The sequence below is a fragment of the Rana temporaria genome, chromosome 5 (genome assembly GCF_905171775.1).
Source record: "Rana temporaria chromosome 5, aRanTem1.1, whole genome shotgun sequence".
Lineage (NCBI taxonomy): Eukaryota > Metazoa > Chordata > Amphibia > Anura > Ranidae > Rana > Rana temporaria.
Genome location: NC_053493.1, coordinates 38,754,162 through 38,781,091, shown reverse-complemented (window position 1 = coordinate 38,781,091; position 26,930 = coordinate 38,754,162). Strand labels below are relative to the sequence as shown.

Genomic DNA, 26,930 nt, shown 5'->3' with positions numbered 1-26,930 from the left:
TTAGCCTTGCAACTGTCACCAGACTAAACCTGACAGGGCAACAATCTAATGGGATAGAGACTTACTCATCCCTGAACACTCCCGGTCTCCATCCCACACATTGGAAACAGCGTGACCCGTCAGCAGAAGATTAATCAAACTTTGGCTAAAAAAAGAAGAAACAAAGAAAATAAGATGTTACACAATAAAACATGTGCAATTAGTTTAGTTGCAAATTAGTTTTCGAAAGAATTTTGACAAATTAGTTGATTCGGAAACATCCTTATTAACAAAAACCCATTTAACACATTTTTCCAAATGATTAAATTGTAGGTATTAGAATTTCCTTTCAAATTTGGCTGTTAGTGGACATAACAAATACAAATTTATCCAAAGTTACGAATGATCCGAAATAACGGAGGCCATATCTAAACGAATGAAACATAATGAATTAATAATAATAAATAATAAAATAATAATAAAAACATTTTTTTATTATTATTATTATTCTTAATTTATTCCATTCCATTTGTTTAGATGCGGCATTCGTTATTTTGGATAAATTCGTATTCGTAACAGCTAAATTTGAAAGGAAATTCCAATACCTATAATTTAATAGCTAGTTATTATTAGTTAGTAATTCTTCATAATTTTCAGATTTTCTAACGAATTGCGATAACAAATGACCAAAATAATTGAAATAAATTTGTCCATTATAGAATATACAGGCCTTACCATACAGTACAATAGCATTTGCCATTGATCGGCATGTGGTTTTAGCTTAAAAAAACAAAGTGGTGATTTATAGGCATACACTTACCTGACTTTTAATCCATCCCCAGCTAAAAAAACTCAGCTTTCTTTAGAAGTACAACACTATGTAGCACATGCTCCTGCTCTTTTCTGTGATATTATTGTGCAATAAAAGCACATCTTTATGTCTGTTTGTGCTGGTTGTTAGCTCCACCCTAGGATCAAGCCCAATTTATGGGTATTCTATGGGGGACTTACAGCACTTTGGCCACCACCCCTCCTCTCTGAGTACTAGGCAGGTAGATATGGTTTAACACCGGGTAAGGGCACATCGCTTCTGATGCGATTAGTCACAGCAGAAGCTGATCAGCGGGTGCCGGTGACTTGTCGGTATTGTTCCCCTATCCAGATGGTTCCTGTAAGGACTGCGCAGGCGCAATCCTTGCCGATGGAAATATCCGAACCTCGGCCGGCATCCAGGCTCATTCCTTAACATCCCCGTGGATTGGAGGATGTTAAAAAAAAGAGCCAGGAGGCCAAGAGAGCGGAGCGAAGACGTGAGGTCGACTGGCCACTTTCCTCAAATTCCACGTCGCCCTGGATGCCGGCCGAGGTTCGGAGATTTCTGTCGGCAAGGATTGCGCCTGCGCAGTCCTTACAGGAACCATCCTGATAGCCGGAACCATATTGGCAGATCACTGGCAAATGGATGTCCAAACCAACAAACTTGGTGGTCATGTGACCATAAGCCCCGGCCCTAACATTCTAAACCCCTTAAAGGGCTGGCAGGCGCCGCCTCTAAGAGCCAGTTCACACTGGGGCGACTCATTAGGCGACTCAGCCGCCTGACAAGTCGCGTCCCATTCTATTTAATAGAACCGTTCTAATAGGAGCGACGCAAGTCGCTCCGACTTAGAAAAAGGTCCTTGTACGACTTTGGGGGCGACTTGCATTGACTTCTATACAGAAGTTATTTTGCAAGTCGCCTCTGAAGTCGTCTTCAGGACGCCTTGCCGAGTCGCCCCCGAAGTCGTGCCTCCCCAGTGTGAACCGGCTCTAAGGGGTTAAACAAGGCAATGCTCCGTTCTGACAGCAGTGATGTGATGAATCCATCAAATCACTTAATAAAAGCATCTCACAAAGTACACAAAAACACTGGCTAGGCACAGAGGTCTCCCCTTTTTGACTTCACCTCACAACATTAGATACCATACGGATTTCCGTTTATTTTCCACTGCTGTAACTAGTGTGAGGTTGATTGTCATAAGTTCTGTTTTTAAAATGATATATTTTTTTTTTTATGTACAATAAATACATTTTTACTGTGTCATCAGTACCGAGAAAGTCCATATACACATTTTTTTTGGGTGATAGTTCAATTTTGGTTTGCGGTATTCGCAGCCGCGACCATTCTATCTTCCGTTACCCTCCTTTCTACTGGCTAGGCACACATTTAACCCTTTGATCGCCCCTGATGTTAACCCTTTTCCAGCCAGTGTCATTAGTACAGTGACAGTGCATATTTTAGCACTGATCACTGTATTGGTGTCACTGGTTCCCACAAATTGTCAGTTCGGTGTCCTATTTGTCTGCCGCAACATCGCAGTGCCGCTATAAGTCGATGATCGCCGCCATTACTAGTATAAAAATAAAGAAATTAATTTTTAAAAAATCCAGTATATATCCCATAGTTTGTAGTTGCTATTACTTTTGCGCAAACCAATCAATATACGCTTATTGGGATATTTTTTTTTTTTATATAAATATGTATCCGAATACGGTATGGTGTAAATTGTTGCGCTGCTAAATGTGTATGTATCAAGCTGCTAAACACAGCTACTGAAAACAAGAAGCAAAAAAACAGAATATAGACAAAAAAGTGTAGCGCTCTGATACAAAAAAGGTATGACAATAAAATCAAAAACCGTGCGTGGTCAATATGCAACAATATGAAATGCACATGTGTAAGAAGATACAAATGTCATAAACAAATATGTAAATGTCCAAAATGAACCAAGTGATGAGTAGATACAAAGTTCAAAATTGGAATGTGAGATGAAATCTTCAAAAAATAAGTGAATATAAGTGAATTTCCAAATGGAGAAATATCCCATCACCAGTGCGGATGCAGGCTTACCGGAACGTGTGGACTCTGCGAAATATATATTTCCAGAGTCGATCAGGATTGGTATAGACTGGAAACCACGGTGTGGAGTTGCTTCAGGAAGGGGTCCACGAATGATCTTAATACCATAACCTAGGGAGAACTGGAAGGTCTCTCGCTCAGGAAATGCAGGAGATGGTCATCCGTTAGTGAAGGTCACATGTGAACGTGGAAAAGAAAAGAGGGGACGCCATAGTGTAATACCGTCAAAAATCAGTATAGGTTTAATTAAAGGTTGCACTTACATGTCAGTTGAGAATAAAGCGCACTTCAATAAAATGATGGCAACATTGGAGTCATCCCTGACGCGTTTCGTGTGAGTACACGTCGTCAATGTTGCCATCATTTTATTGAAGTGCGCTTTATTCTCAACTGACATGTAAGTGCAACCTTTAATTAAACCTATACTGATTTTTGACGGTATTACACTATGGCGTCCCCTCTTTTCTTTTCCACGTTCACATGTGACCTTCACTAACGGATGACCATCTCCTGCATTTCCTGAGCGAGAGACCTTCCAGTTCTCCCTAGGTTATGGTATTAAGATCATTCGTGGACCCCTTCCTGAAGCAACTCCACACCGTGGTTTCCAGTCTATACCAATCCTGATCGACTCTGGAAATATATATTTCGCAGAGTCCACACGTTCCGGTAAGCCTGCATCCGCACTGGTGATGGGATATTTCTCCATTTGGAAATTCACTTATATTCACTTATTTTTTGAAGATTTCATCTCACATTCCAATTTTGAACTTTGTATCTACTCATCACTTGGTTCATTTTGGACATTTACATATTTGTTTATGACATTTGTATCTTCTTACACATGTGCATTTCATATTGTTGCATATTGACCACGCACGGTTTTTGATTTTATTGTCATACCTTTTTTGTATCAGAGCGCTACACTTTTTTGTCTATATTATGTATCAGAATACGTATTGGCCTAAAATGATGAAGAAATCATTTTTCTTTTTAATTATTAATTATTGGATATATTTTATAGCAGAAAGTAAAAATGTTTTCCATTTTTTTTTTAAATTGTCAGTTTTTGCAAAAAATTAAAAACCCAGAGGTTATCACATACCACCAAAATAAAGCTTTATATGTGGGAGAGAAAAATAAAAAAAAATATTTGGGTACAGTATTGCAATTGCGTGGGCAATTGACAGTTAAAAATAACAGTGCCGTATCGCAAAATATGTCCCGATTATGAAGGGGGGGGGGGGATATTTTAGAGGTCAAGTGGAAAAATCCTCCTATCCTTTAAAGCCAAGGAAGCCGCTTGTTTGATCTGCAACTGCCATGGTGCTGCACATGTGATCAGTTATGACATCAACCAGATTGGTTGAGCACACAAGCAGATTTGACAGTCAGCAATCCCAGCATTTCAGGAATGTAACCGTTTTCTGAAACCATTAAAGCGGGAGTTCACCCGAAAAAAATTTTTTAACAGTATATTGGGCCTAATTACGGAAAGCAGAATCGGGTGTTTTGTTTAAAATCAATGCAGTACTTACCGTTTTAGAGATAGATCTTCTCCACCGCTTCCGGGTATGGTCTTCGGGACTGGGCGTTCCTATTTGATTGACAGCCTTCCGACGGTCGTATATATCGCGTCACGAGTAGCCGAACTTCTGTGCGGCTCTATACGGCGCCTGTGCACCGACGTTCGGCTACTTTCGGAAACTGGTGACGCGCTGTATGCGACGGTCGGAAGGCTGTCAATCAAATAGGAACGCCCAGTCCCGCAGCCCATACCCGGAAGCCACGGAGAACATCCATCTCTAAAACGGTAAGTACTGCATTGATTTTAAACAAAACACCCGATTCTGCTTCCCGTAGTTAGGGCCAATCTAATGTTAAAAATGTATTTTTTGGGTGAACTCCCGCTTTAAATTAATAGGTTTAGTTCCACTTTATGATTTACTGCTGCTCCGGGGCTTCAGTAAAATGGCAACCAGCAGCAAGAAAAAACAGGAGCAATGCTGGAGGCAATTTATGGCACACACTAATTTTGGTAGCATAAATATTAATGTGGAATGTACGTTCCTTGCAAAAAAAAGTTATTTAAAAAAAAAAAATTAACAAGTTGTGATGGGTAAAGTTCCACTGTAAATCTTTCAGAAATAATTCTTGAATAGAAGCAGTAGCGAGTTCCCATCAGTCACTTTATTCTATGGAAGAAGTTGAATCATGCCACAGTCTCACCTGCCATGCCCATACACCGGGTCTATCAGGGGCTCATCCGCATCTTCTATTTCATTCTTCACATTTTCAATACCCTGGGTGTAAAAAAAAGAAGTCATTAATATTCCTGACAGCTTCCTAAGGCCTTGTATACATGAGCTCCAGTCTGTATGACAGCCGTGTGGACTGAGAGCTTTCACAAAGCATTTGCAAAGCTTTCGCCCCGTTTTCAAGCAGCTTTGCCGAATCCTTTAAGAAAACACCATTAAGCTCCAGTCTGGGGTGTTAATCTGCGCTGAGTATGTCATTGCTAACAAGCCTTAGCGGGATTTACAATACTTCAATACTTCTTGAAAGCCTGCTGAAGACTACCAACAGCTCGTTTAAAGTGACACTCGGCACTCCTATTAAAATCTGTGCTTAGCATCCCCTTTCTGGAACCAAAGTTTGTGTATCTAAACCTAAGGACACAAATGTAATATACTGCCGCTTACAATCCACAGGTGTGGTGGGTGCATTTGCTTTATTTTATTTTTTCAATTTCAATTAAATTTTTTGGGGTTTTTTTTTGCTTTATTTCCACCTAATGATCCTGTTAGTAACACAAAGTCTGACCTAGGGTGACCACCAGGGTGGATATAAATCAATAATTAAAAACAAAAAAATGATATTATGTATATATTAGTGCTGCGGAAATGAACGATTAAATGCTCGATTAATCGTTAATTTCTTTGATCGATTAAAGTAATTTTGATCGAGGATGATCCGCAGAGTGAGCTCCGCGGTCTCACCCATAGGAAAGGCCGCGGCTTCGGCCTAGCTCCGGAGCTGCGGCCATCTTGGTTCACCCGGCGGCAGCCGAGTAGCGGCGCGCTGACGTCATCCCCCGCCTACCTGCTTGTGTACTCTGCGGACAGGTCTGCCTGCCTGATGTATATTCTGGTAAGAGAGGACAACCGTGTGGTTACAGTAACAGTATGGGGGCAGATGTGTAAATTCTTGCAGTATGGGGGCAGATGTGTGTATCCTTGCAGTATGGGGGCAGATGTGTATATCCTTGCAGTATGGGGGCAGATGTGTATATCCTTGCAGTATGGGGGCAGATGTGTATATCATTGCAGTGTGGGGGCAGAGGTGTATATCCATGCAGTATGGGGGCAGATGTGTATATTGCAGTAAGGGGGCAGATGTGTATATCCTTGAAGTATGGGGGCAGATGTGTATATCCTTGCAGTATGGGGGCAGATGTGTATATCCTTGCAGTATGGGGGCAGATGTGTATATCCTTGCAGTATGGGGGCAGATGTGTATATCCTTGCAGTATGGGGGCAGATGTGTATATCCTTGCAGTATGGGGGCAGATGTGTATATCCTTGCAGTATGGGGGCAGATGTGTATATCCTTGCAGTATGGGGGCAGATGTGTATATCCTTGCAGTATGGGGGCAGATGTGTATATCCTTGCAGTATGGGGGCAGATGTGTATATCCTTGCAGTATGGGGGCAGATGTGTATATCCTTGCAGTATGGGGGCAGAGGTGTATATCCTTGCAGTATGGGGGCAAATGTGTATATCCTTGCAGTATGGGGGCAGATGTGTATATCCTTGCAGTATGGGGGCAGATGTGTATGTCCTTGCAGTATGGGGGCAGATGTGTATATCCTTGCAGTATGGGGGCAGATGTGTATATCCTTGCAGTATGGGGGCAGATGTGTATATCCTTGCAGTATGGGGGCAGAGGTGTATATCCTTGCAGTATGGGGGCAGATGTGTATATCCTTGCAGTATGGGGGCAGATGTGTATATCCTTGCAGTATGGGGGCAGATGTGTATGTCCTTGCAGTATGGGGGCAGATGTGTATATCCATGCAGTATGGGGGCAGATGTGTATATCCTTGCAGTATGGGGGCAGATGTGTATATCCTTGCAGTATGGGGGCAGATGTGTATATCCTTGCAGTATGGGGGCAAATGTGTATATCCTTGCAGTATGGGGGCAGATGTGTGTATCCTTGCAGTATGGGGGCAGATGTGTGTATCCTTGCAGTATGGGGGCAGATGTGTATATCCTTGCAGTATGGGGGCAGGTGTGTATATCCTTGCAGTATGGGGGCAGATGTGTATGTCCTTGCAGTATGGGGGCAGATGTGTATGTCCTTGCAGTATGGGGGCAGATGTGTATGTCCTTGCAGTATAAGGGCAGATGTGTATATCCTTGCAGTATGGGGGCAGATGTGTATATCCTTGCAGTATGGGGGCAGATGTGTATATCCTTGCAGTATGGGGGCAGATTTGTATATCCTTGCAGTATGGGGACAGATGTGTATATCCTTGCAGTATGGGGACAGATGTGTATATCCTTGCAGTATGGGGACAGATGTGTATATCCTTGCAGTATGGGGGCAGATGTGTATATCCTTGCAGTATGGGGGCAGATGTGTATATCCTTGCAGTATGGGAGGCAGATGTGTAATATATATATATATATATATATATATATATATATATATATATATATATATACACACATACATACATATACATACACACACACACATATAGACACACAACCGAGTGATTGTATATAGTGTATACCACATTTACCACTGACTAATGCAGAGTTGCAATGCAATGAGATCAGCTAAAAGTAGTTGGACATAAGGAGTGTTAGAACTACAAAACATCTCCACCTTTCCTCAACTCCTTAACAGTGCGTACAGGAGAGAATTGGATTTCTGGCGGGATCAACGGGTATTTTTTTGCACATATGGAACTGACATAACAAAACACCTTCAAAGATATATTTAAAATGGAATTCCAGGGGTAGCTGCATCCAGAAGTTTCCCTAATGCATAGAACGCATTAAAGCCTAGTTTATGTCTTTTTAAATAACACAACATGTTATAATTACCTGCTCTGTGTAATGGTTTTGCACAGAGCAGCCCGGATCCTCCTCTTCTCGGGTCCCATGCTGGCGCTCCTGGCACCTCCCTCCCGCCAAGGGGCCCGACAGCAAGCAGCTTGCTCTGGGGGCACCCAAGCAGGCGCTCTCCCGACCCAGGGCTCTCGTGTGTCCATTCACACACAAAGCTGCAACTCCCCCCACTCTCCTAAATGGCTCACTGGCTGCGATTGACAGCAGTGAAAAGCCAATCAGGAGTGCGAGTCCCAGGAGAGGCAAGGATCTCGTGGACATCGCTGGATGGAAAGGGGGCTCAGGTAAGTATTGGGGGGGCTGATCACAGAAAGCTTTTTTCCCTCATGCATAGAATGCATGATGAAGGTAAAAAAACCTTCTGCCTCTATGACCACTTTCATTTTCCTCTTGTTTTGTTAAAGTGGAATTCCAGGATTGATTTGACAAAGCTTAAAGCAGCTCCCATCCCCTAACACTTATAGTAACTACCTTGGAGAAAGAATAAGCTTATACTTACCTATACTCAAGAGCGTTCTGGTCCGGAAACGTGATCGGCTCCCAGCGGTTGGCTTCAGGGGGAGGAGGGACAGCCGACTACGAATACCCCATAGTAAGCCTATAGGTGATGTTTACCTTCTAGTCATTTTTTCGCATTGTTAGCGCTCTCCTCTCCCCTGAAGCCAGCCGCTGGTGAGATCATGTGATCGGAGCACTCTGAGAATACATGAAGGTAAAAAATCCCTATGCACAGTTCTCCCCCAATATTTATCTGAGCCCGATCTCGGTCCTGCAATGTGCACGTGAGCAGAGGATTGCCCAGCTCTCTGCCTCCTCATTTGCTTTAAGACAGCAGTGTGAGCCATTGGCTACCGCTGCAGTCAATCACAGCCAATGAGGAGGGATAATGGGCAGGGCTGAGCCATGCTGTGTGTGTCTTATGGCCAAAGAACAAGGCTCGGGAGCAAGCACACATAGGAGTGCCCACATAGCAAATGGCTGGCTATGGGGGTGCCCAGCAAGGGAGGGACCAGGAGCGCCGGTGGGCTGCTCTGTGCAAAACCATTACACATAGCAGGTAAGTATAACGACATGTTTGTTATTAAAAATACATACATACATATATATATATATATATATATATATATATATATATATATATATATATATATATATATATATATATATATATATATATATATATACATATATATATACATACATATACACATACATACACACACATATATATATTTAAATTTTTTTCTTTAGTATCACTTTAAAAAATCACTGTATAAATGGGAACTCTTACCAGGAATATTTTTTTTAAGTCTGTGTGGCCTGGTTTGTGATTGACCCCTGGCGCAAAGAACAGCCAGATCCTATAACTCCACTGCAGTATCAGCACATGTTATATGGAAGATGCAGGCTTCCCTGCTCCCACATGTCAGCATGCAGTCCAAATACAGTAAATGGCTGCTTAGGTATTCATTATTAAAAAAAAAAAAAAATCCTGACTGAACCATGGCTTTTTTGCCAGATATGCTTAGCCTGGTCCTAAAGCAAAAAACTACTAGTATAAAAATTACTAGTATATAGCAGAGACCTATGGGTGGTGGTTTATAAGCCTCCTATAGTGGGGTTCACAGTGAATTTTCCTACTTGCTGCTAATTTTTTTACTCTATTGTTACAAGGACACCAGCCCTTAGGGTGGGGTACAAGACAGCATTAGACAAGTCTAAGAGTTCTGATACCACTTGATGGTTGAATGAATATGTAAAATGACCAGGACACAAAGATGCGCACAAAAAGAGCGTTAAAAAAAAAAAAAAACACAAGTTGGCATTAAAACCCATAGCAAACAGATAGTTCAAGTGCAAAACAGTAAATAAAAGAATAGAAGCAACTATAGGCAACACACACTATATTGTCAAAGGTATTGGGACGCCTTTACAATTGAATGGCATCCCAGCCTTCCCAGAAGAGTTGAAGCCGTTATAGCTACGAAGGGCGGGCCAACTCAATATTGAACCCTACGGACTAAGTAAGACGCCATTAAAGTTCATGTGCGTGTAAAGGCAGGCGTCCCAATACTTTTGGCAATATGATGTCGATTCTTTATGCCAAGAAACCTGCATAGAGATAGAAAACCTTGAACCATACCTTGGTGAGAATGACAGAGTACAGGAACAGCAGCACACCAAACTTGCTCCGCCAAGTTAAATATTCATCCCATAAAGCTTCCTTCAGCTCACAAAAATTTCGGAACGTTTTTTTTCTGAGGAAACGCAAGGAGAAACGTTGTTCATACAGGCATTGCTTGCTTTTGACATAATATGAACTTTTACAGGTACAATTCAGTCAAAACTAAAAATGGAACCCTAAGCTGGCCATACATTAGTAGAAATGTGTTCAAAAGGTTTTGTTTTAAGAAAACTCGTTCAATTTTCTAATTGTTAGTGGAGTCAGATGGAGTTCCTTTTCTCCCACAGTGACTAGAAAATTTGAAGGGGCAAGACAGAAATTCATTTGTTCAAAAATTATTTAACAGTGTATGTAGGTTTTGTTTAAAAAAAGTTCATCTATCCCAAAATCGAATGTTAAAATGCCGGCATCCAGAGCGACGTGGAATTTGAGGAAAGTGGCCAGTCGGCCTCACGTCCGAGCAGGCTCGCTCGGCCTCCTGGTTCTTTTTTTTAACATCCTCCAATCCATGGGGATGTTAACGAATGAGCCTGGATGCCGGCGGAGGTTCGGAGATTTCCGTCGGCAAGGATTGCGCCTGCGCAGTCCTTACAGTAACCATCTCGATAGGGGAACCTTAACGACAAGTCACCGGCAGCATTTACAGATCTAATAAAGCTGCCCTCCTACTGATCCTGTATATAGGTTCCTACTGATCTTTTAGGGATTCTGCATATAGATTCCTGGTGCCCTCCTACTGACCCTGTACATGTTCTCATTGTCCTCCTACAGATTTTTTTTATATAGGTTGTCAGTGATCCTGTAAATATGCCTCTACTGTCCCCTACAGATCCTGTATATAGGTGCCTACTACTGATCCTGTATATAGGTTCCTACTGCCCTACTACTGATCCTGTATATAAGGTCCTACTGTCCTCCTACAGATACCATCCTACTGATCCTGTATATATTGGTTCTACTGCCCTCCTATGGATCCTGTATATATTGGTTCTACTGCCCTCCTACGGATCCTGTATATATTGGTTCTACTGCCCTCCTACGGATCCTGTATATATTGGTTCTACTGCCCTCCTATGGATCCTGTATATATTGGTTCTACTGCCCTACCTACTGATCCTGTATATATTGGTTCTACTGCCCTCCTACGGATCCTGTATATATTGGTTCTACTGCCCTACTACTGATCCTGTATATAGGGTCATACTGCCCTCCTACAAATACCATCCTACTGATCCTATATATATTGGTTCTACTGACCTCCTACGGATCCTGTATATATTGGTTCTACTGACCTCCTACGGATCCTGTATATATTGGTTCTACTGCCCTCCTACTGATCCTGTATATATTGGTTCTACTGCCCTACTACTGAACCTGTATATAGGGTCCTACTGCCCTCCTACTGATCCTGTATATATTGGTTCTACTGCCCTACTACTGATCCTGTATATAGGGTCATACTGCCCTCCTACAGATACCATCCTGCTGATCCTATATATATTGGTTCTACTGACCTCCTACAGATCCTGTATATATTGGTTCTACTGCCCTCCTACGGATCATGTATATATTGGTTCTACTGCCCTCCTACGGATCCTGTATATATTGCTTCAACTGCCCTGCTATAGGTCTTGTATATATTGGTTCAACTGCTCTCCTACAAATCCTGTATATATATATATTGGTTCTACTGCCCTCCTACGGATCCTGTATATATTGGTTCTACTGCCCTCCTACAGATCCTGTATATATTGGTTCTACTGCCCTCCTACGGATCCTGTATATATTGGTTCTACTGCCCTCCTACAGATCCTGTATATATTGGTTCTACTGACCTCCTACTGATCCTGTATATCATGGTTCTACTGCCCTCTACTGATCCTGTATATAGGGTCCTACTGCCCTCTACTGATCCTGTATATAGGGTCCTACTGCCCTCCTACTAATCCTGTATATCATGGTTCTACTGCCCTCTACTGATCCTGTATATAGGGTCCTACTGCCCTCTACTGATCCTGTATATAGGGTCCTACTGCCCTCTACTGATCCTGTATATAGGGTCCTACTGCCCTCTACTGATCCTGTATATAGGGTTCTACTGCCCTCTACTGATCCTGTATATAGGGTCCTACTGCCCTCTACTGATCCTGTATATAGGGTCCTACTGCCCTCTACTGATCCTGTATATAGGGTCCTACTGCCCTCTACTGATCCTGTATATAGGGTCCTACTGCCCTCTACGGATCCTGTATATATTGGTTCTACTGCCCTCCTATGGATCCTGTATATATTGGTTCTACTGCCCTACCTACTGATCCTGTATATATTGGTTCTACTGCCCTCCTACGGATCCTGTATATATTGGTTCTACTGCCCTACTACTGATCCTGTATATAGGGTCATACTGCCCTCCTACAAATACCATCCTACTGATCCTATATATATTGGTTCTACTGACCTCCTACGGATCCTGTATATATTGGTTCTACTGACCTCCTACGGATCCTGTATATATTGGTTCTACTGCCCTCCTACTGATCCTGTATATATTGGTTCTACTGCCCTACTACTGAACCTGTATATAGGGTCCTACTGCCCTCCTACTGATCCTGTATATATTGGTTCTACTGCCCTACTACTGATCCTGTATATAGGGTCATACTGCCCTCCTACAGATACCATCCTACTGATCCTATATATATTGGTTCTACTGACCTCCTACAGATCCTGTATATATTGGTTCTACTGCCCTCCTACGGATCATGTATATATTGGTTCTACTGCCCTCCTACGGATCCTGTATATATTGCTTCAACTGCCCTGCTATAGGTCTTGTATATATTGGTTCAACTGCTCTCCTACAAATCCTGTATATATATATATTGGTTCTACTGCCCTCCTACGGATCCTGTATATATTGGTTCTACTGCCCTCCTACAGATCCTGTATATATTGGTTCTACTGCCCTCCTACGGATCCTGTATATATTGGTTCTACTGCCCTCCTACAGATCCTGTATATATTGGTTCTACTGACCTCCTACTGATCCTGTATATCATGGTTCTACTGCCCTCTACTGATCCTGTATATAGGGTCCTACTGCCCTCTACTGATCCTGTATATAGGGTCCTACTGCCCTCCTACTAATCCTGTATATCATGGTTCTACTGCCCTCTACTGATCCTGTATATAGGGTCCTACTGCCCTCTACTGATCCTGTATATAGGGTCCTACTGCCCTCTACTGATCCTGTATATAGGGTCCTACTGCCCTCTACTGATCCTGTATATAGGGTCCTACTGCCCTCTACTGATCCTGTATATAGGGTCCTACTGCCCTCTACTGATCCTGTATATAGGGTCCTACTGCCCTCTACTGATCCTGTATATAGGGTCCTACTGCCCTCTACTGATCCCGTATATAGGATCCTACTGCCCTCTACTGATCCTGTATATAGGGTCCTACTGCCCTCTACTGATCCTGTATATAGGGTCCTACTGCCCTCCTACTAATCCTGTATATCATTGTTCTACTGCCCTCCTACTGATCCCTGTACCTAGGTTCCCATTGACCTCCTACTGATCCTGTATATAGATTCCTAGTGTCTTTCTACTGTTCTTGCATATAAGCACCTCACATGGTCACTGGCAGTATATATAGTAAAGTCTGTGCTATGTAACCTGTCTCCTTGCTTCCTTTATCTACTATCACAAACTACCACTAATATTTTTTATATTCAGTTAACTTGTCAGGTTGACAATCTCTCCCCCCCCCCCCCCCCCCAACAAAGACGTTTAGCCAAGTATAGGCTGCGTGGAAAACTGAAGAACTGACCAGGTAAACTGTGCTCCATTCATTAATTTCATGTTGCACATATTCTTAGCAAACAGAAATCAGTTTTAAAACAAAAATACTCACTGACCTCTGTAGCTGTGGGCACTGAGGAGCAATTCATCCTCAAACTGTCTACATCTACAGGTTACATTTTCAGTTCCGATTGGAAATCATACTTAAAGCGGGAGTTCACCCGGAAAAAAAAAAAATTTAACATTAGATTGGGCCTAATTACGGGAAGCAGAATCGGGTGTTTTGATTAAAATCAATGCAGTACTTACCTTTTTTGAGATAGATGTTCTCCCACCTTCCGGGTATGGTCTTCGGGACTGGGCGTTCCTATTTGATTGGCAGCCTTCCGACGGTCGCATACAGCGCGTCACGAGTTGCCGAACGTCGGTGCGGCGCTATACGGCGCTTGCGCACCGACGCTCGGCTACTTTCAGAAACTGGTGACGCGCTGTATGCGACGGTCGGAAGGCTGTCAATCAAATAGGAACGCCCAGTCCCGCAGCCCATACCCGGAAGCGGCGGGAGAACATCTATCTCAAAAAAGGTAAGTACTGCATTGATTTTAATCAAAACACCCGATTCTGCTTCCCGTAATTAGGCCCAATATAATGTTAAAAATAGATTTTTTGGGTGAACCTCCACTTTAAGTAAAACCAACGATCCTATAAACCATTATAAATTTACACATTCATCCTTAAAATTCACAGCAGAAAGTGCTCCTTCTCCTTTTCCTTTTCAGCAAGTCAACTCCTGTTGCTCCCCCATCCCAGCAGTGACATCTGCCTTCTGGCCTTCTAAGCTGTAAAGTTAAGACAGAGCAGCTTACAATAAGAGAGGGAGGGGACAGATTGCTGACGGTAAAGAACTTCAGAGCATATTATGTGAACTTTGAGAATGAATTGTTCCATGGGGTCTTTTTTTTATTTAAAAGGGGTTCCTATTTTTTGAACCCTTAGTTTACTAATCAGACCCAATTAAATGCTTCCCCATTTAGCCTTTAAAAACATATTTATATTCTTGCTGATTCTTCTTTTTTTTTTTTTTCTAAATATTATTTTAAGTTTTTCATAGTTTTTTTTCATTGCATTCTTTCTTTCTGCATTAGAAAATTGTAACATTTTGCACCAGACTCATAATTTCAATGTCTATTTAAAACAGGACAATAGAATAAAAAAAATTATACTTTTTTTTTTCTTTTTTATTTGGCTAAGGATTGCAGAATAATATCAAAATTTAGGGTTCAATATTGAGTTGGCCCACCCAACATATACCCAGTGAAGTGACTGGCCTAAAGTGATACCCAGAGATCAAAGCAAATCTTCCTACATAAGTTGTACCTGTTTCTTGTCTCTACATGTGTTCAAAGAACAGAAACATCCCAGCTTTTCTGAGCTTCATTAGACACCGCACAACTCAGAGGAGAGCCGAGTGTAACTTGAGTAGTTCAATATTAAAGTGGAGTTCCACCCGTTTTTTCCCCGCCATTTTTTTTTATACTCACCAGAAAGGGCGGTTGCTATGCGGAACTCGCTCTTCTGCCTCTTCCTACACCGCGGTCGTCTTCCTCGTCCTGCGTCGCAGTGTCTTCTGGTGAATGGGGTGCGTTGCCTTCTGGGAACTGTGTGTCTCCCAGGAGGCAGCCGCCCATTCACAAAGCGCCGTGCGAGTCGCGCATGTGCAGTAGGAAACGGGCAGTGAAGCCGTATTGAAGCCCATTTCCCTTAGTGAGAATGGAGGCGCCAGGACCAAGTGATCGCCGTCGGGGGGACCGACATCGCGGGTGCCTAGGACAGGTAAGTTTCCTTATTAAAAGTCAGCAGCTACAATGTTAGTAGCTGGTGACTTTAAAAAAAAAAAAAAATACGGGTGGAATCCCGCTTTAAGTTGGCCCACCCTTTGCAGCTATAACAGCTTCAACTCTTCTGGGAAGGCCGTCCACAAGGTTTAGGAGTGTCTATGGCAGGGTTTGACAAATTTGCTTGGAATCTAGGAGCCAGCTAAAAAAGTTAGGAGCCAGAAAACGCGTCCGTCCCGCCAAGCTCGCGTGCAGAAGTGAACACATAAGTGAGTAGCGCCCACATATGTAAACGGTAGTCAAACCACACGTGAGGTATCGTCGCGATCGTTAGAGCGAGAACAATAATTCTAGCTCTAGACCTCCTCTGTAACTCAAAACATGCAACTTGTAGAATTTTTTAAACGTCGCCCATGGAGATTTTAAAGGGTAAAAGTTTGTCGGCATTCTACGAGTGGACGCAATTTTGCGTGACATGTTAGGTATCAATTTACTCGGCTTAACCATATCTTTCACAATATAAAAAAAAAATTGGGATAACTTCAACTACTGTTGTCTTATTTTTTTAATTAAAAAAAGTGTATGTTTTCCCCAAAAAAGTGCGCTTTTAAGACCGCTGCGCAAATACAGTGTGACAGTAAGTATTGCAACGATCGCCATTTTATTCTCTAAAAAAATATGTTTGGCGGTTCTAATTAGAGGGAAGGAGATGGCAGTGAAAACAGTAAAAAAACACACATTAGAACTGCTGTTTAACTTGCAATGCCAACGGCGGCCACCACCAGATGGCGCCAGGCCACAGAAGGCAGTTTGGGCCTTCACAAGACTGCAAAGCCGCGGCCTAAATTACCGGCCATCGCGGGCCCGCACGGAGACACGGGATCGTGCCTCCGTGCGGAGACACGGGATCGTGCCTCCGTGCGGAGACACGGGATCGTGCCTCCGTGCGGAGACACGGGATCGTGCCTCCGTGCGCCCCCCACCTCCCCCGCCGGGCGACGGCTGGTAATTGAGGCCGTGGCTTTGCGGCCTTTTAGGCCACAAAGCCACGGCCTCAATTACCGGCGGGCGCCAGGTCATAATTTGTCGCAATTGCGACTGGCGCCCGGATTTTGGCGAGGCCTGGTCTATGGGAATGTTTGACCATTCTTCCAGAAGTGTATTTGTGAGGTCAGGCACTGATGGGGACGAGAAGGCTAGTCAAGTGCCTCCAAAATTCGCTCATCCATGTCTTTATGGACCTTGTTTTGTGCACGTGTTCCCACAAAGTTAGGAGCATGAAATTGTCCAAAATGTCTTGGTATGCTGACATCTTAAAGCCTCGTACACACAATCGGATTTCCATCGTACAAAGCGTAGGACTTTTGTCCGAAGGCCGTTGGGCATGAACTTGTGTTGCCTACAAAACGGCAAAGAATTGTTGGCCGACAAACATGAAACTACGTGTTTTTTCAGCTCTTTATCGCCACCATTTGGGCAACTTCTGCCAATGTGTCATGGTTAGCATTGCTTCTGAGCATGCACGTTTGTACTTTGGATTTTTGTCCAAAGGACTTCTGTACACACAATCAGATAATCCGACACACATTTGTTGTTGGAAAATTTTAAAGCATGCTATCCGACATTTGTGGGCGGAAAATTCGACAATTGTCCGATGGAGCATACAGGCGATCAGACATTCCGACAACAAAACCGTAGATTTTTTTCTGACGGATGTTGGCCCAAACTTGTCTTGCATACACACAGTCACACAAATGTTGTCGGAAATTCTGAACGCCAAGAATGCGGTGACATACAACGCGAACGACGGCACTATAAAAGGGAAGTTTAATACCAGTTGTGTTAGTAGAAGTTTGGTGAGAGACGATTCACGCTTTTCAGCCTCGTGCTTTTCAGTCTGTTACAGTGTGATGAATGTGCATCTCAATTATGAACGCTAGTTTTACCAGACCGAGCGCTTCCGTCTTGTACTTGATTGAGAACATGCGTTGAATTTTGTGCGTCAGAATTGTCCACACATGATTGGAATTCATGACAACGGATTTTGTTGTTGGAAAATTTGAGAACCAGCTCTCAAATTTTTGTTGTTGGAAATTCCGACAGAAAATGTCTGATGGAGCCTACACACGGTTGGAATTTCCAGGAAACAAGCTCCCATCGGACATTTATTGTCGGAAATTCAGAGCGTGTGTATGTGGCATAAGAGTTCATTTCACTGGAACTAAGGGGCCAAGCCTAACCCCTGAAAAACAACCCCACACCATAATCCCTCCTCCACCAAATGATTTGGACCAGTGCACAAAGTAAGGTCCATAAAGACATGGATGGGCGGGTTTTGGGTGGAGAAACTTGACTGGCCTACACAGAGTCCTGACCTCAACCTGATAGAAAACGTTTGGGATGAATTAGAGTGGAGACTGCGAGCCAGGCCATCTTGTCCACATCAGTGCCTGACCTCACAAATACGCTTCTGGAAGAATGGTCAAACATTCCTATAGACACACTCCTAAACCTTGTAGACAGACTTCCCAGAAGAGTTAAAGCTGTTATAGCTACAAAGGGTGGGACAACTTAATACTGAACCCTACAGACTAAGACTGGGATGCCAGTAAAGTTCATGTGTGTGTAATGTCAGGTGTCCCAATACTTTTGGCAATATAGTGTATGTATTACTTTGTTACTGAAAAAAAAAGGCCCATAACCAAAATGGTCATAAAGGGAATATACAGGTGTGAGAGCTTAACTCAGGGCTAGACAATATCCGGGCGCCCGGTCGCAATTGCGACAAGAAATTGTGACCTGGCACCCGCCCGTAAATTGAGGCCGCGGCTTTGTGGCCTACAAGACCGCGGACTAATTACCGGCCGGTGCGTGTCTCCGTGCGCCACCACCTTGCGATCGCGGCGGGCCCACGACGGCCGTTAATTGATGCCGTGGCTTTGCAGACTTCTGAAGGCCCAAGCTTACTTCTGTAACCTTGCGCCATCTGGTGGTGGCCGTTGGCATTACAAGTAAAACAGCAGTTCTAATGTGTTTTCTTCACGGTTTTCACTGCCATCTCCTTCCCTCTAATTAGAACCCCCAAACATTATATATATATATTTTTATTCTAACACCCTAGAGAATAAAATGGCGATCGTTGCAATACATTCTGTCACACCGTATTTGCGCAGCGGTCTTACAAGTGCACTTTTTTTGGGGAAAAAAATACACTTTTTATAATTAAAAAATAAGACAACAGTAAAGTTATCCCAATTTTTTTTATATTGTGAAAGATAATGTTACGCCGAGTAAATTGATACCCAACATGTCACGCTTCAAAATTGCGTCCGCTCGTGGAATAGGCGACGTTTAAAAAATTCTACAGGTTGCATGTTTTGAGTTACAGAGGTCTAGGGCTAGAATTATTTCTCTCGCTCTAACGATCGCCGCGATATCTCACATGTGTGGTTTGAATACAGTTTACATATGCGGGCGCTGCTCACGTATGTGTTCGCTTCTGCGCGCAAGCTTGGCGAGACGAGATGCGTTTTCTGGCTCCTAACTTTTTTAGCTGGCTCCTAGATTCCAAGCAAATTTGTTAAACCTGGTTAAAACTGGTTAACATTTAAAATAATTCTAAGATAATTTCGAGGAGGAACGACGACCGAGACAATTTGTCTGCTATCTATCTACACTTCTGCCACTTCTATCCTCAGTGAGCTCGATATCAGAGCTTGATAAATATCATCCCTGCTGTGAAATGTCTCAGCTATGGAGGTCTATAAGATGTGTACACATTCCTTCCTAATCACCCCAAACCAAGAATGCCATGAATGGCTCATTTAGGAGAAAATAAATATTGCAATTGAATCTCCTGGATGGGAAAACAAGTCCTTATTGACGAGGTTAATTTATAGGGCATAATGATGTGCAGATGTGAAGAATACATTTCATGCAGCCGACTATTAAACAAACGCCAAATGACGCATGCAAAGCACGGCTATGACTATAATAAATAGAAAACGTTTTTTAAACCCGCAGTACATTTGAATAAAGCTCAGGGACAAGCTTATCAAAGGGTTTAAAGCCGAACCCAAGAAAGCAAAATTATGAAAATTATTATTTTTGCTGGATTTAGGCTTTAAAAATGAACCTGTCTAGGATGGGGGGGACCCGCTTGTCCTATACAGTGGAACCTTGGATTACGAGCATAATCCGTTCCAGGAGAATGCTCAATCCAAAGCACTCGCATATCAAAGCGAGATTCCCCATAGAAGTCAATGGAAACTAAAATAATTTTTTCCGCATTGACTTCAATGCCATGCAATACTGCATGTGGCCAGAGGTGGGGGGCGCCAGAGAGCCTCAGAAAGGCTCAGCTGAACTAGAAAAACCTTGAAAGGCTCGGGAACCGCGGTTTTCCCAACGGATCCGGTGCCCCCCACCTCTGGCCAAATGCGGTACTGCACACCGCTGTGGCCTGAATCCTGCTTGTTTTGCAAGACAACTCTCGCAAACGGAGTCAGGATCGTTAACCGTGTTACTAGCAATCCGAGGTTTGACTGTAATTAGCATACATTATAAAATTTTCTTATTCAATCTCCTTTAGATTTACCATTAGCTACAGTTGCCACAAAAAGTATGTGAACCCTTTTGGAATGATATGGATTTCTGCACAAATTGGTCATAAAATGTGATCTGATCTTCATCTAAGTCACAACAATAGACAATCACATTCTGCTTAAACTAATAACACACAAATAATTAAATGTTACCATGTTTTTATTGAACACACCATGTAAACAATCACAATGCAGGTGTAAAAAGTATGTGAACCCTTGGATTTAATAACTGGTTGAACCTCCTTTGGCAACCAAACGTTTCCTGTAGTTGCAGATCAGACGTGCACAATGGTCAGGAGTAATTCTTGACCATTCCTCTTTACAGAACTGTTTCAGTTCAGCAATATTCTTGGGATGTCTGGTGTGAATCGCTTTCTTGAGGTCATGCCACAGCATCTCGATCGGGTTGAGGTCAGGACTCTGACTGGGCTACTCCAGAAGGCGTATTTTCTTCTGTTTAAGCTATTCTGTTGTTGATTTACTTCTATGCTTTGAGTCATTGCCCTGTTGCAACACCCATCTTCTGTTGAGCTTCAGCTGGTGGACAGATGGCCTTAAAGTGGACGTAAACCCATTTTTTTTTTTATGTCACAATGTAGAGTATAAGATTTCCTATCATCTGTGCCCAGTCTTGCCACACAGAGTTAATCCAGCTCTGAGAAATCCTCATTTATTGTTCAGTGAAAATTAACAGACTTCCAAATAAAACCCCGTCTAAATAAAAAGTCCTTTCCTCTCTCCTTGCTTTGAGTGACAGGTTATTTACATATCTAGCTTGGACATGTTTATCATATGTTATGTTATGTTTATCATAATATGAGGTGATCCACAGTATAAAAAGTGAGAAATCAACCCCTCCCCCACATAACACATCCTGGTAATATACAATGACCTATGGATCACCTCATATTATGGTAAACATAATATATGATAAACATGTCCAAGCTAGATATGTAAATAACCTGTCACTCAAAGCAAGGAGAGAGCAACGGACTTTGTATTTACACAGGGTTTTATCTGGAAGTCTGTTAATTTTCACTGAACAATAAAAGAGGATTATAAAGAAAAAGTGCAGCGCCAATAAGAACAAATATGCCCTGTTGGGCAATATCCCATATAGACTCAACAAAGTCTCTAGTTGCCCCCATGTGGCTCCCGCCCCTCACCCAGACCTCTCCTCCAATGGCCAGTCCTCTAACTGAGTGACAGGAGGTTCTGGCCTATCAGCACCCCTCACCGCTTGTATGGATCAACAGCAGGCGGAGCGCGCCACCATCAAGCGCAAGCCCCGCCCCCTCATGACGCGGCCCAGCGATGAGAGGTTAAGCAGACGCTGTCGCTGTGTATAAGCATAGCGCAGCGTCATGCTAATGTGCTGAGAGGACTCATCGGTCTGTATAAGATCATAAGGCAATGAGGACACTAAACAGGGGTACAAGGAAAACAGTAGTGGCTGCGCCTAGGAGATGTGTATAGAGAGCCTCCTAGTGGTGGGAGGTGGTGACTACCCACCACCCATTCCCATAAACCAAAGTCATAGGCACCCAAAGAATACACACCATACCTACATATGGAGCGCCCCCTAGTGGTCAAAAATGATATATGACCATCATTTCAATCCCATAATAATGGGCTATAAGGGAATTTGAATTTTAATATTTTGGAGATGGTCTCATGGGAGCAAATCACCCTACTGACCCCTAGTACCGAGGAGGATAATTTTGTCATTCCTTGTGTACTCACTGTTCACTAACACTGACTTTGTTGAGTCTATATGGGATATTGCCCAACAGGGCATATTTGTTCTTATTGGCGCTGCACTTTTTCTTTATATCTTGTTTCACAGTTTTTCCATGTTGTGCTGGCAGCCTTACATTTTTTGATTTGCACTTTGTTCTATTCTCACATTGTATTATAGCGCAGTATTTTTTATTTTTTAATAAAAGAGGATTGCTCAGAGCTGGATTAACTCTGTGTGGCAAGACAGGGCACAGATGATAGGAAATATTATACTCTACATTGTGACATAAAAAAAAATGTTTTGGGTTTACATCCACTTTAAGTTCTCCTGCAAAATGCCTTGATAAACTTGGCAATTCATTTTTGCTTCGATGATAGCAATCTATCTAGGCCCTGACCCAGCAAAGCAACCCCAAACCATGATGCCCCCACCACCATACTCTACAGTTGGGATGAGGTTTTGATGTTGGTGTGCTGTGCTTCTTTTTCTCCACACAGTGTTGTGTGTTTCTTCCAAACAAATCAACTTTGGTTTCATCTGTCCACAGAATATTTTGCCAGTACTGCTGTGGAACATTGAGGTGCTCTTGTGCAAACTATAAACGTGCAGCAATGTTTTTTTTTTGGACAGCAATGGCTTCCTCTGTGGTAACCTCCCATGAAATCCATTCTTGTTTAGCGTTTTACGTATCGTAGATTCGCTAACAGGGATGTTAGCGTATGCCAGAGACCTTTGTAAGTCTTTAGCTGACACTCTAGGATTCTTCTTCACCTCATTGAGCAGTCTGCGCTGTGCTCTTGCAGTCATCTTTACAGGACGGCCACTTCGAGGGAGAGTGGCAGCAGTGCTGAACTTTCTCCATTTATAGAAAATTTGTCTTACCGTAGACTGATGAACAGCAAGGCTTTTGGAGATACTTTTATAACCCTTTCCAGCTTTATGCAAGTCAACAATTCTTAATCGTAGGTCTTTTGAGAGCTCTTTTGTGCGAGGCATCATTCACATCAGGCAATGCTTCTTATGAAAAGCAAACCCAGAACTGGTGTGTGTGTTTTTTACAGGGCAGGGCAGCTGTAACCAACACCTCCAATCTCATCTCATTGATTGGACTCCATTTGGCTAACACCTCACTCCAATTAGCTCATACTTTTTCCACCTGCACTGTGAATGTTTACATGGTGTGTTCAATAAAAACATGGTAACATTTAATTTTTTGTGTGTTATTAGTTTAAGCAGACTGTGATTGTCTATTGTTGTGACTTAGATGAAGATCAGATCACATTTTATGACCAATTTGTGCAGAAATCCATATCATTTCAAAAGGGTTCACATGCTTTTTGTGGCAACTGTATGTAGTGCAAGGGCCTGTTTGATTGCATACAAATTTGAAGTGTTTAGGTATGCCCTCATATTATATGTTTTTTGTAAATCTAATGGCAAAATTGTACAAGAAAATGGTATGCTGTATGGCCAGCCTTACTGCTGCTTCACTTCAACAGCCCCCGAAAAAGTCACCAGCAATTGTGAAAGTATAGCTGGCAACTGCACACTCAAAAGGCATGTGCCTCAGACCCATGTGATGGCACTGGGACCTCGTGATTGGCCATTCAAACTGGCGGCCCTCTAGCTGTTGCGAAACTACAAGTCACATGAGGCATTGCAAGGCTGATAGTTAAAAGCATGACTTCCTCAGGCAGAGGCATGATGGGACCAATTTGAGATCCCTGCCCTAAGCATTGAAATTAGAAAAGGCAGGGTGAGTCGTGGGCTTCTCTGAACTACTGGAACTTTTGCATTCTATGCATGAAGGTAAAAAAAAAAAAAACCTTCATGCAGCTTCATCCCCGGATCCCGCTGCTGTCAATCACAACCAGTGAGGAGGGAGCAGGGGGCCAAGAGGGATTGGAAGGGAGCATGCAGCTTGCAATGGGGACACTTGGCAGGGGGGGTGAAGCCAGGAGTGGAAGCGGGGACCTCGGAAGAGGAGGATTCGGGCTGCTCTGTGCAAAACTATTGCACAGAGCAGGTAAGTATGACATGTTTGTTATTTAAAAATATATACTGTGTATATAATTAAGCCTTGACAAACACTTTAAAGCATACCTTAAAGCGGGAGTTCACCCATTTGTTAAATTTTTTTTTTTCTCCCCTTAGATTCCTGCTCGTTTGGTCTAGGGGAATCGGCTATTTGTATTAAAATATGAGCAGTACTTACCCGTTTTCGAGCTGCATCTTCTTCCGTCGCTTCCGGGTATGGGTCTTCGGGAGCGGGCGTTCCTTCTTGATTGACATTCTTCCGAGAGGCTTCCGACGGTCGCATCCATCGCGTCACTCGTAGCCGAAAGAAGCCGAACGTCGGTGCGGCTCTATACTGCGCCTGCGCACCGACGTTCGGCTTCTTTCGGAAAATCGTGACGCGATGGATGCGACCGTCGGAAGCCTCTCGGAAGACTGTCAATCACGAAGGAACGCCCATTCCCGAAGCCCATACCCGGAAGCGACGGAGAGGATGCATCTCGTAAACGGGTAAGTACTGCACATATTTTAAAACAAATAGCCGATTCCCCTAGAGAAAACGAGCAGGAATCTAAGGGGAAAAAGTGCCCTCTAAGGGTGAACCCCCGCTTTAACCCAAAAAATTTGCCACAGCTTGGCAGTTTTTAAATGTAGCGGATGCATTAGTGCTTTTTATTTTTCAGGCGTCATTTCTTTTCCATTTCCTTGGTAATCCAGCAATAAACACACTTTTTGTTCCTGGTTGGCTTACTCACTCCATTGCATCTATAAAGGGAGCCATGGCTGTCACTAGGCTTTTCTCCTAATCTCCCTTCCACTCCTTATCACCACTACACAGGGAGGTGTTCTTTGCCAGTGTTCTGTCAGATTAAGTGACCCGTCAAATGTTGTTAAAGGAAGTGACATTCCGTCGCGGCCATCTTGGTACACCCCGCACTTAGCCAAAAGTCTGAAGTCGCCAAGGGGACATCTTTTTACATCCACCAAAGTCTTGCATTTCACACTTATTTTTACCACTAAACTGAGCTTATATCGTGAAATACAGTATTTAGAAGTCCATCACACTGCTTTGATATTCAATTTAAAAAGCAGCGGTCTTCTGTCAGATTATCAAACGTGTGAGATCAGCAGGCTTGCTGCTGCTTTTAAAGTTAAAGTGGAGTTTTTTTTCATTATTGTGCTCATTAGACCTAAAAAAGTAAAAAATAAAAAAAAACATTTTTTTTACTCATCTGGAAATGCCTGTTGCTATGCGGTCCCACGAAATCTGCCTTTGAAAGCACCTATGATTCTGACATCATCACCCTCTAATGCTCCTGGGAAATGTGTGTCATCATTTCCCAGGATGCAGTGCGCTGTCCAATTATCACTCCCCATCCATGACTTCCAGGAAGTAAGTGCTAGTAGGCTTCACAATGCCCACAAGCAAAATGACAACGGTGTAGACATAGTTTTATAAACTATCTTTTTTGAATATCTATGCGGATCGGTGGCGGATTGTAAAATAGTAAGTGACCAGATTTATATTATAAAAACACAGGATGAAAGGACATACATTTAACAAATGCTAATTGTGGTTGGAATTCCGCTTTAATTATCAAAAAACAGCATCACAGACTTCCAAATACTGTATTTCACTATATAGGCTCAGTTTAGTGGTAAAAATAAGTGTGAAATGCAAAACTTTGGTGGGTGTAAAGATGTCCACTTGGCGACTTTAGGCTTAGTGTAGCTGAGTGCGGGGTGTACCAAGATGGCCGCGACAGAACATCACTTCTGTTACAACATTTGACGGGTCACCCAATCTGACGGAACACTGGCAAAGTCATGGCTGTTAAGAATGTTTCGGCCCGCTTCGCACCTTAACAAACAGCTATTCTTCACAGAGAATTCTAATTGGATCAATATTTTTGATGAAACAAAATTAGTAACAAATGAATCTATCTGAAACAAACAAATCACATTTTTCCACTCTGCACATATCTACATGTTCTAAAAGGTTAACTCAGGGGTCGACAAAATCCGGGCGCCAGGTCGCAATTGCAACAAGAAATTGTGACCTGGCGCCCGCGGCGGTCGGTAATTGAGGCCGCGGCTTTGTGGCCTTGTGGAGTCCCAAGCTCTTCCTTCTGTGAGCTGGTGCCATCTGGTGGTGGCCGTTGGCATTACAAGTTAAACAGCTGTTCTAATGTGTAATCTTTCACTATTTTCACTGCCATCTCCTTCCCTATAATTAGAACCCCCAAACATTATATATTTTTTTTATTCTAACACCCTAGAGAATAAAATGGCGATTGTTGCAACACTTTGTGTCACGCCGTATTTGCGCAGCGGTCTTACAAGCGCACCTTTTTCGGGAAAAAAATACACTTTTTTTTAATAAAAAAAATAAGACAACAGTAAAGTTATCCCAATTTTTGAAAGATAATGTTACGCTCAGTAAATTGATACCCAACATGTCACGCTTCAAAATTGCGTCTGCTCGTGGAATGCCGACAAACTTTTACCCTTTAAAATCTTCATAGGCGACGATTAAAAAAATCTACAGGTTGCATGTTTTGAGTTACAGAGGAGGTCTAGGGCTAGAATTATTACTCTCGCTCCAACGATCGCAGGCGATACCTCACGTGTGGTTTGAATTCCGTTTACATATGCGGGCGCTACTCATGTATGTGTTCGCTTCTGCGCACGAGTTCGTCGCGACAGGGCGTGTTTTCTGGCTC

At 42.8% G+C, this 26,930-nt stretch overlaps 1 protein-coding gene across 1 annotated transcript in view; it reads right to left on the bottom strand.

Annotated features, from left to right (window-relative positions):
* Positions 1 to 26,930, bottom strand: part of MINDY3 (MINDY lysine 48 deubiquitinase 3) — a 263,254-nt gene that overhangs the window by 164,620 nt on the left and 71,704 nt on the right. The window contains exons 7-9 of the mRNA XM_040352409.1: positions 10,164 to 10,278; positions 5,108 to 5,181; positions 66 to 145 (exon numbers count right to left, since the gene is read on the bottom strand). Of these exons, the coding sequence (XP_040208343.1) occupies positions 66 to 145; positions 5,108 to 5,181; positions 10,164 to 10,278 (269 nt within the window). The remainder of the gene's footprint in view (positions 1 to 65; positions 146 to 5,107; positions 5,182 to 10,163; positions 10,279 to 26,930) is intronic.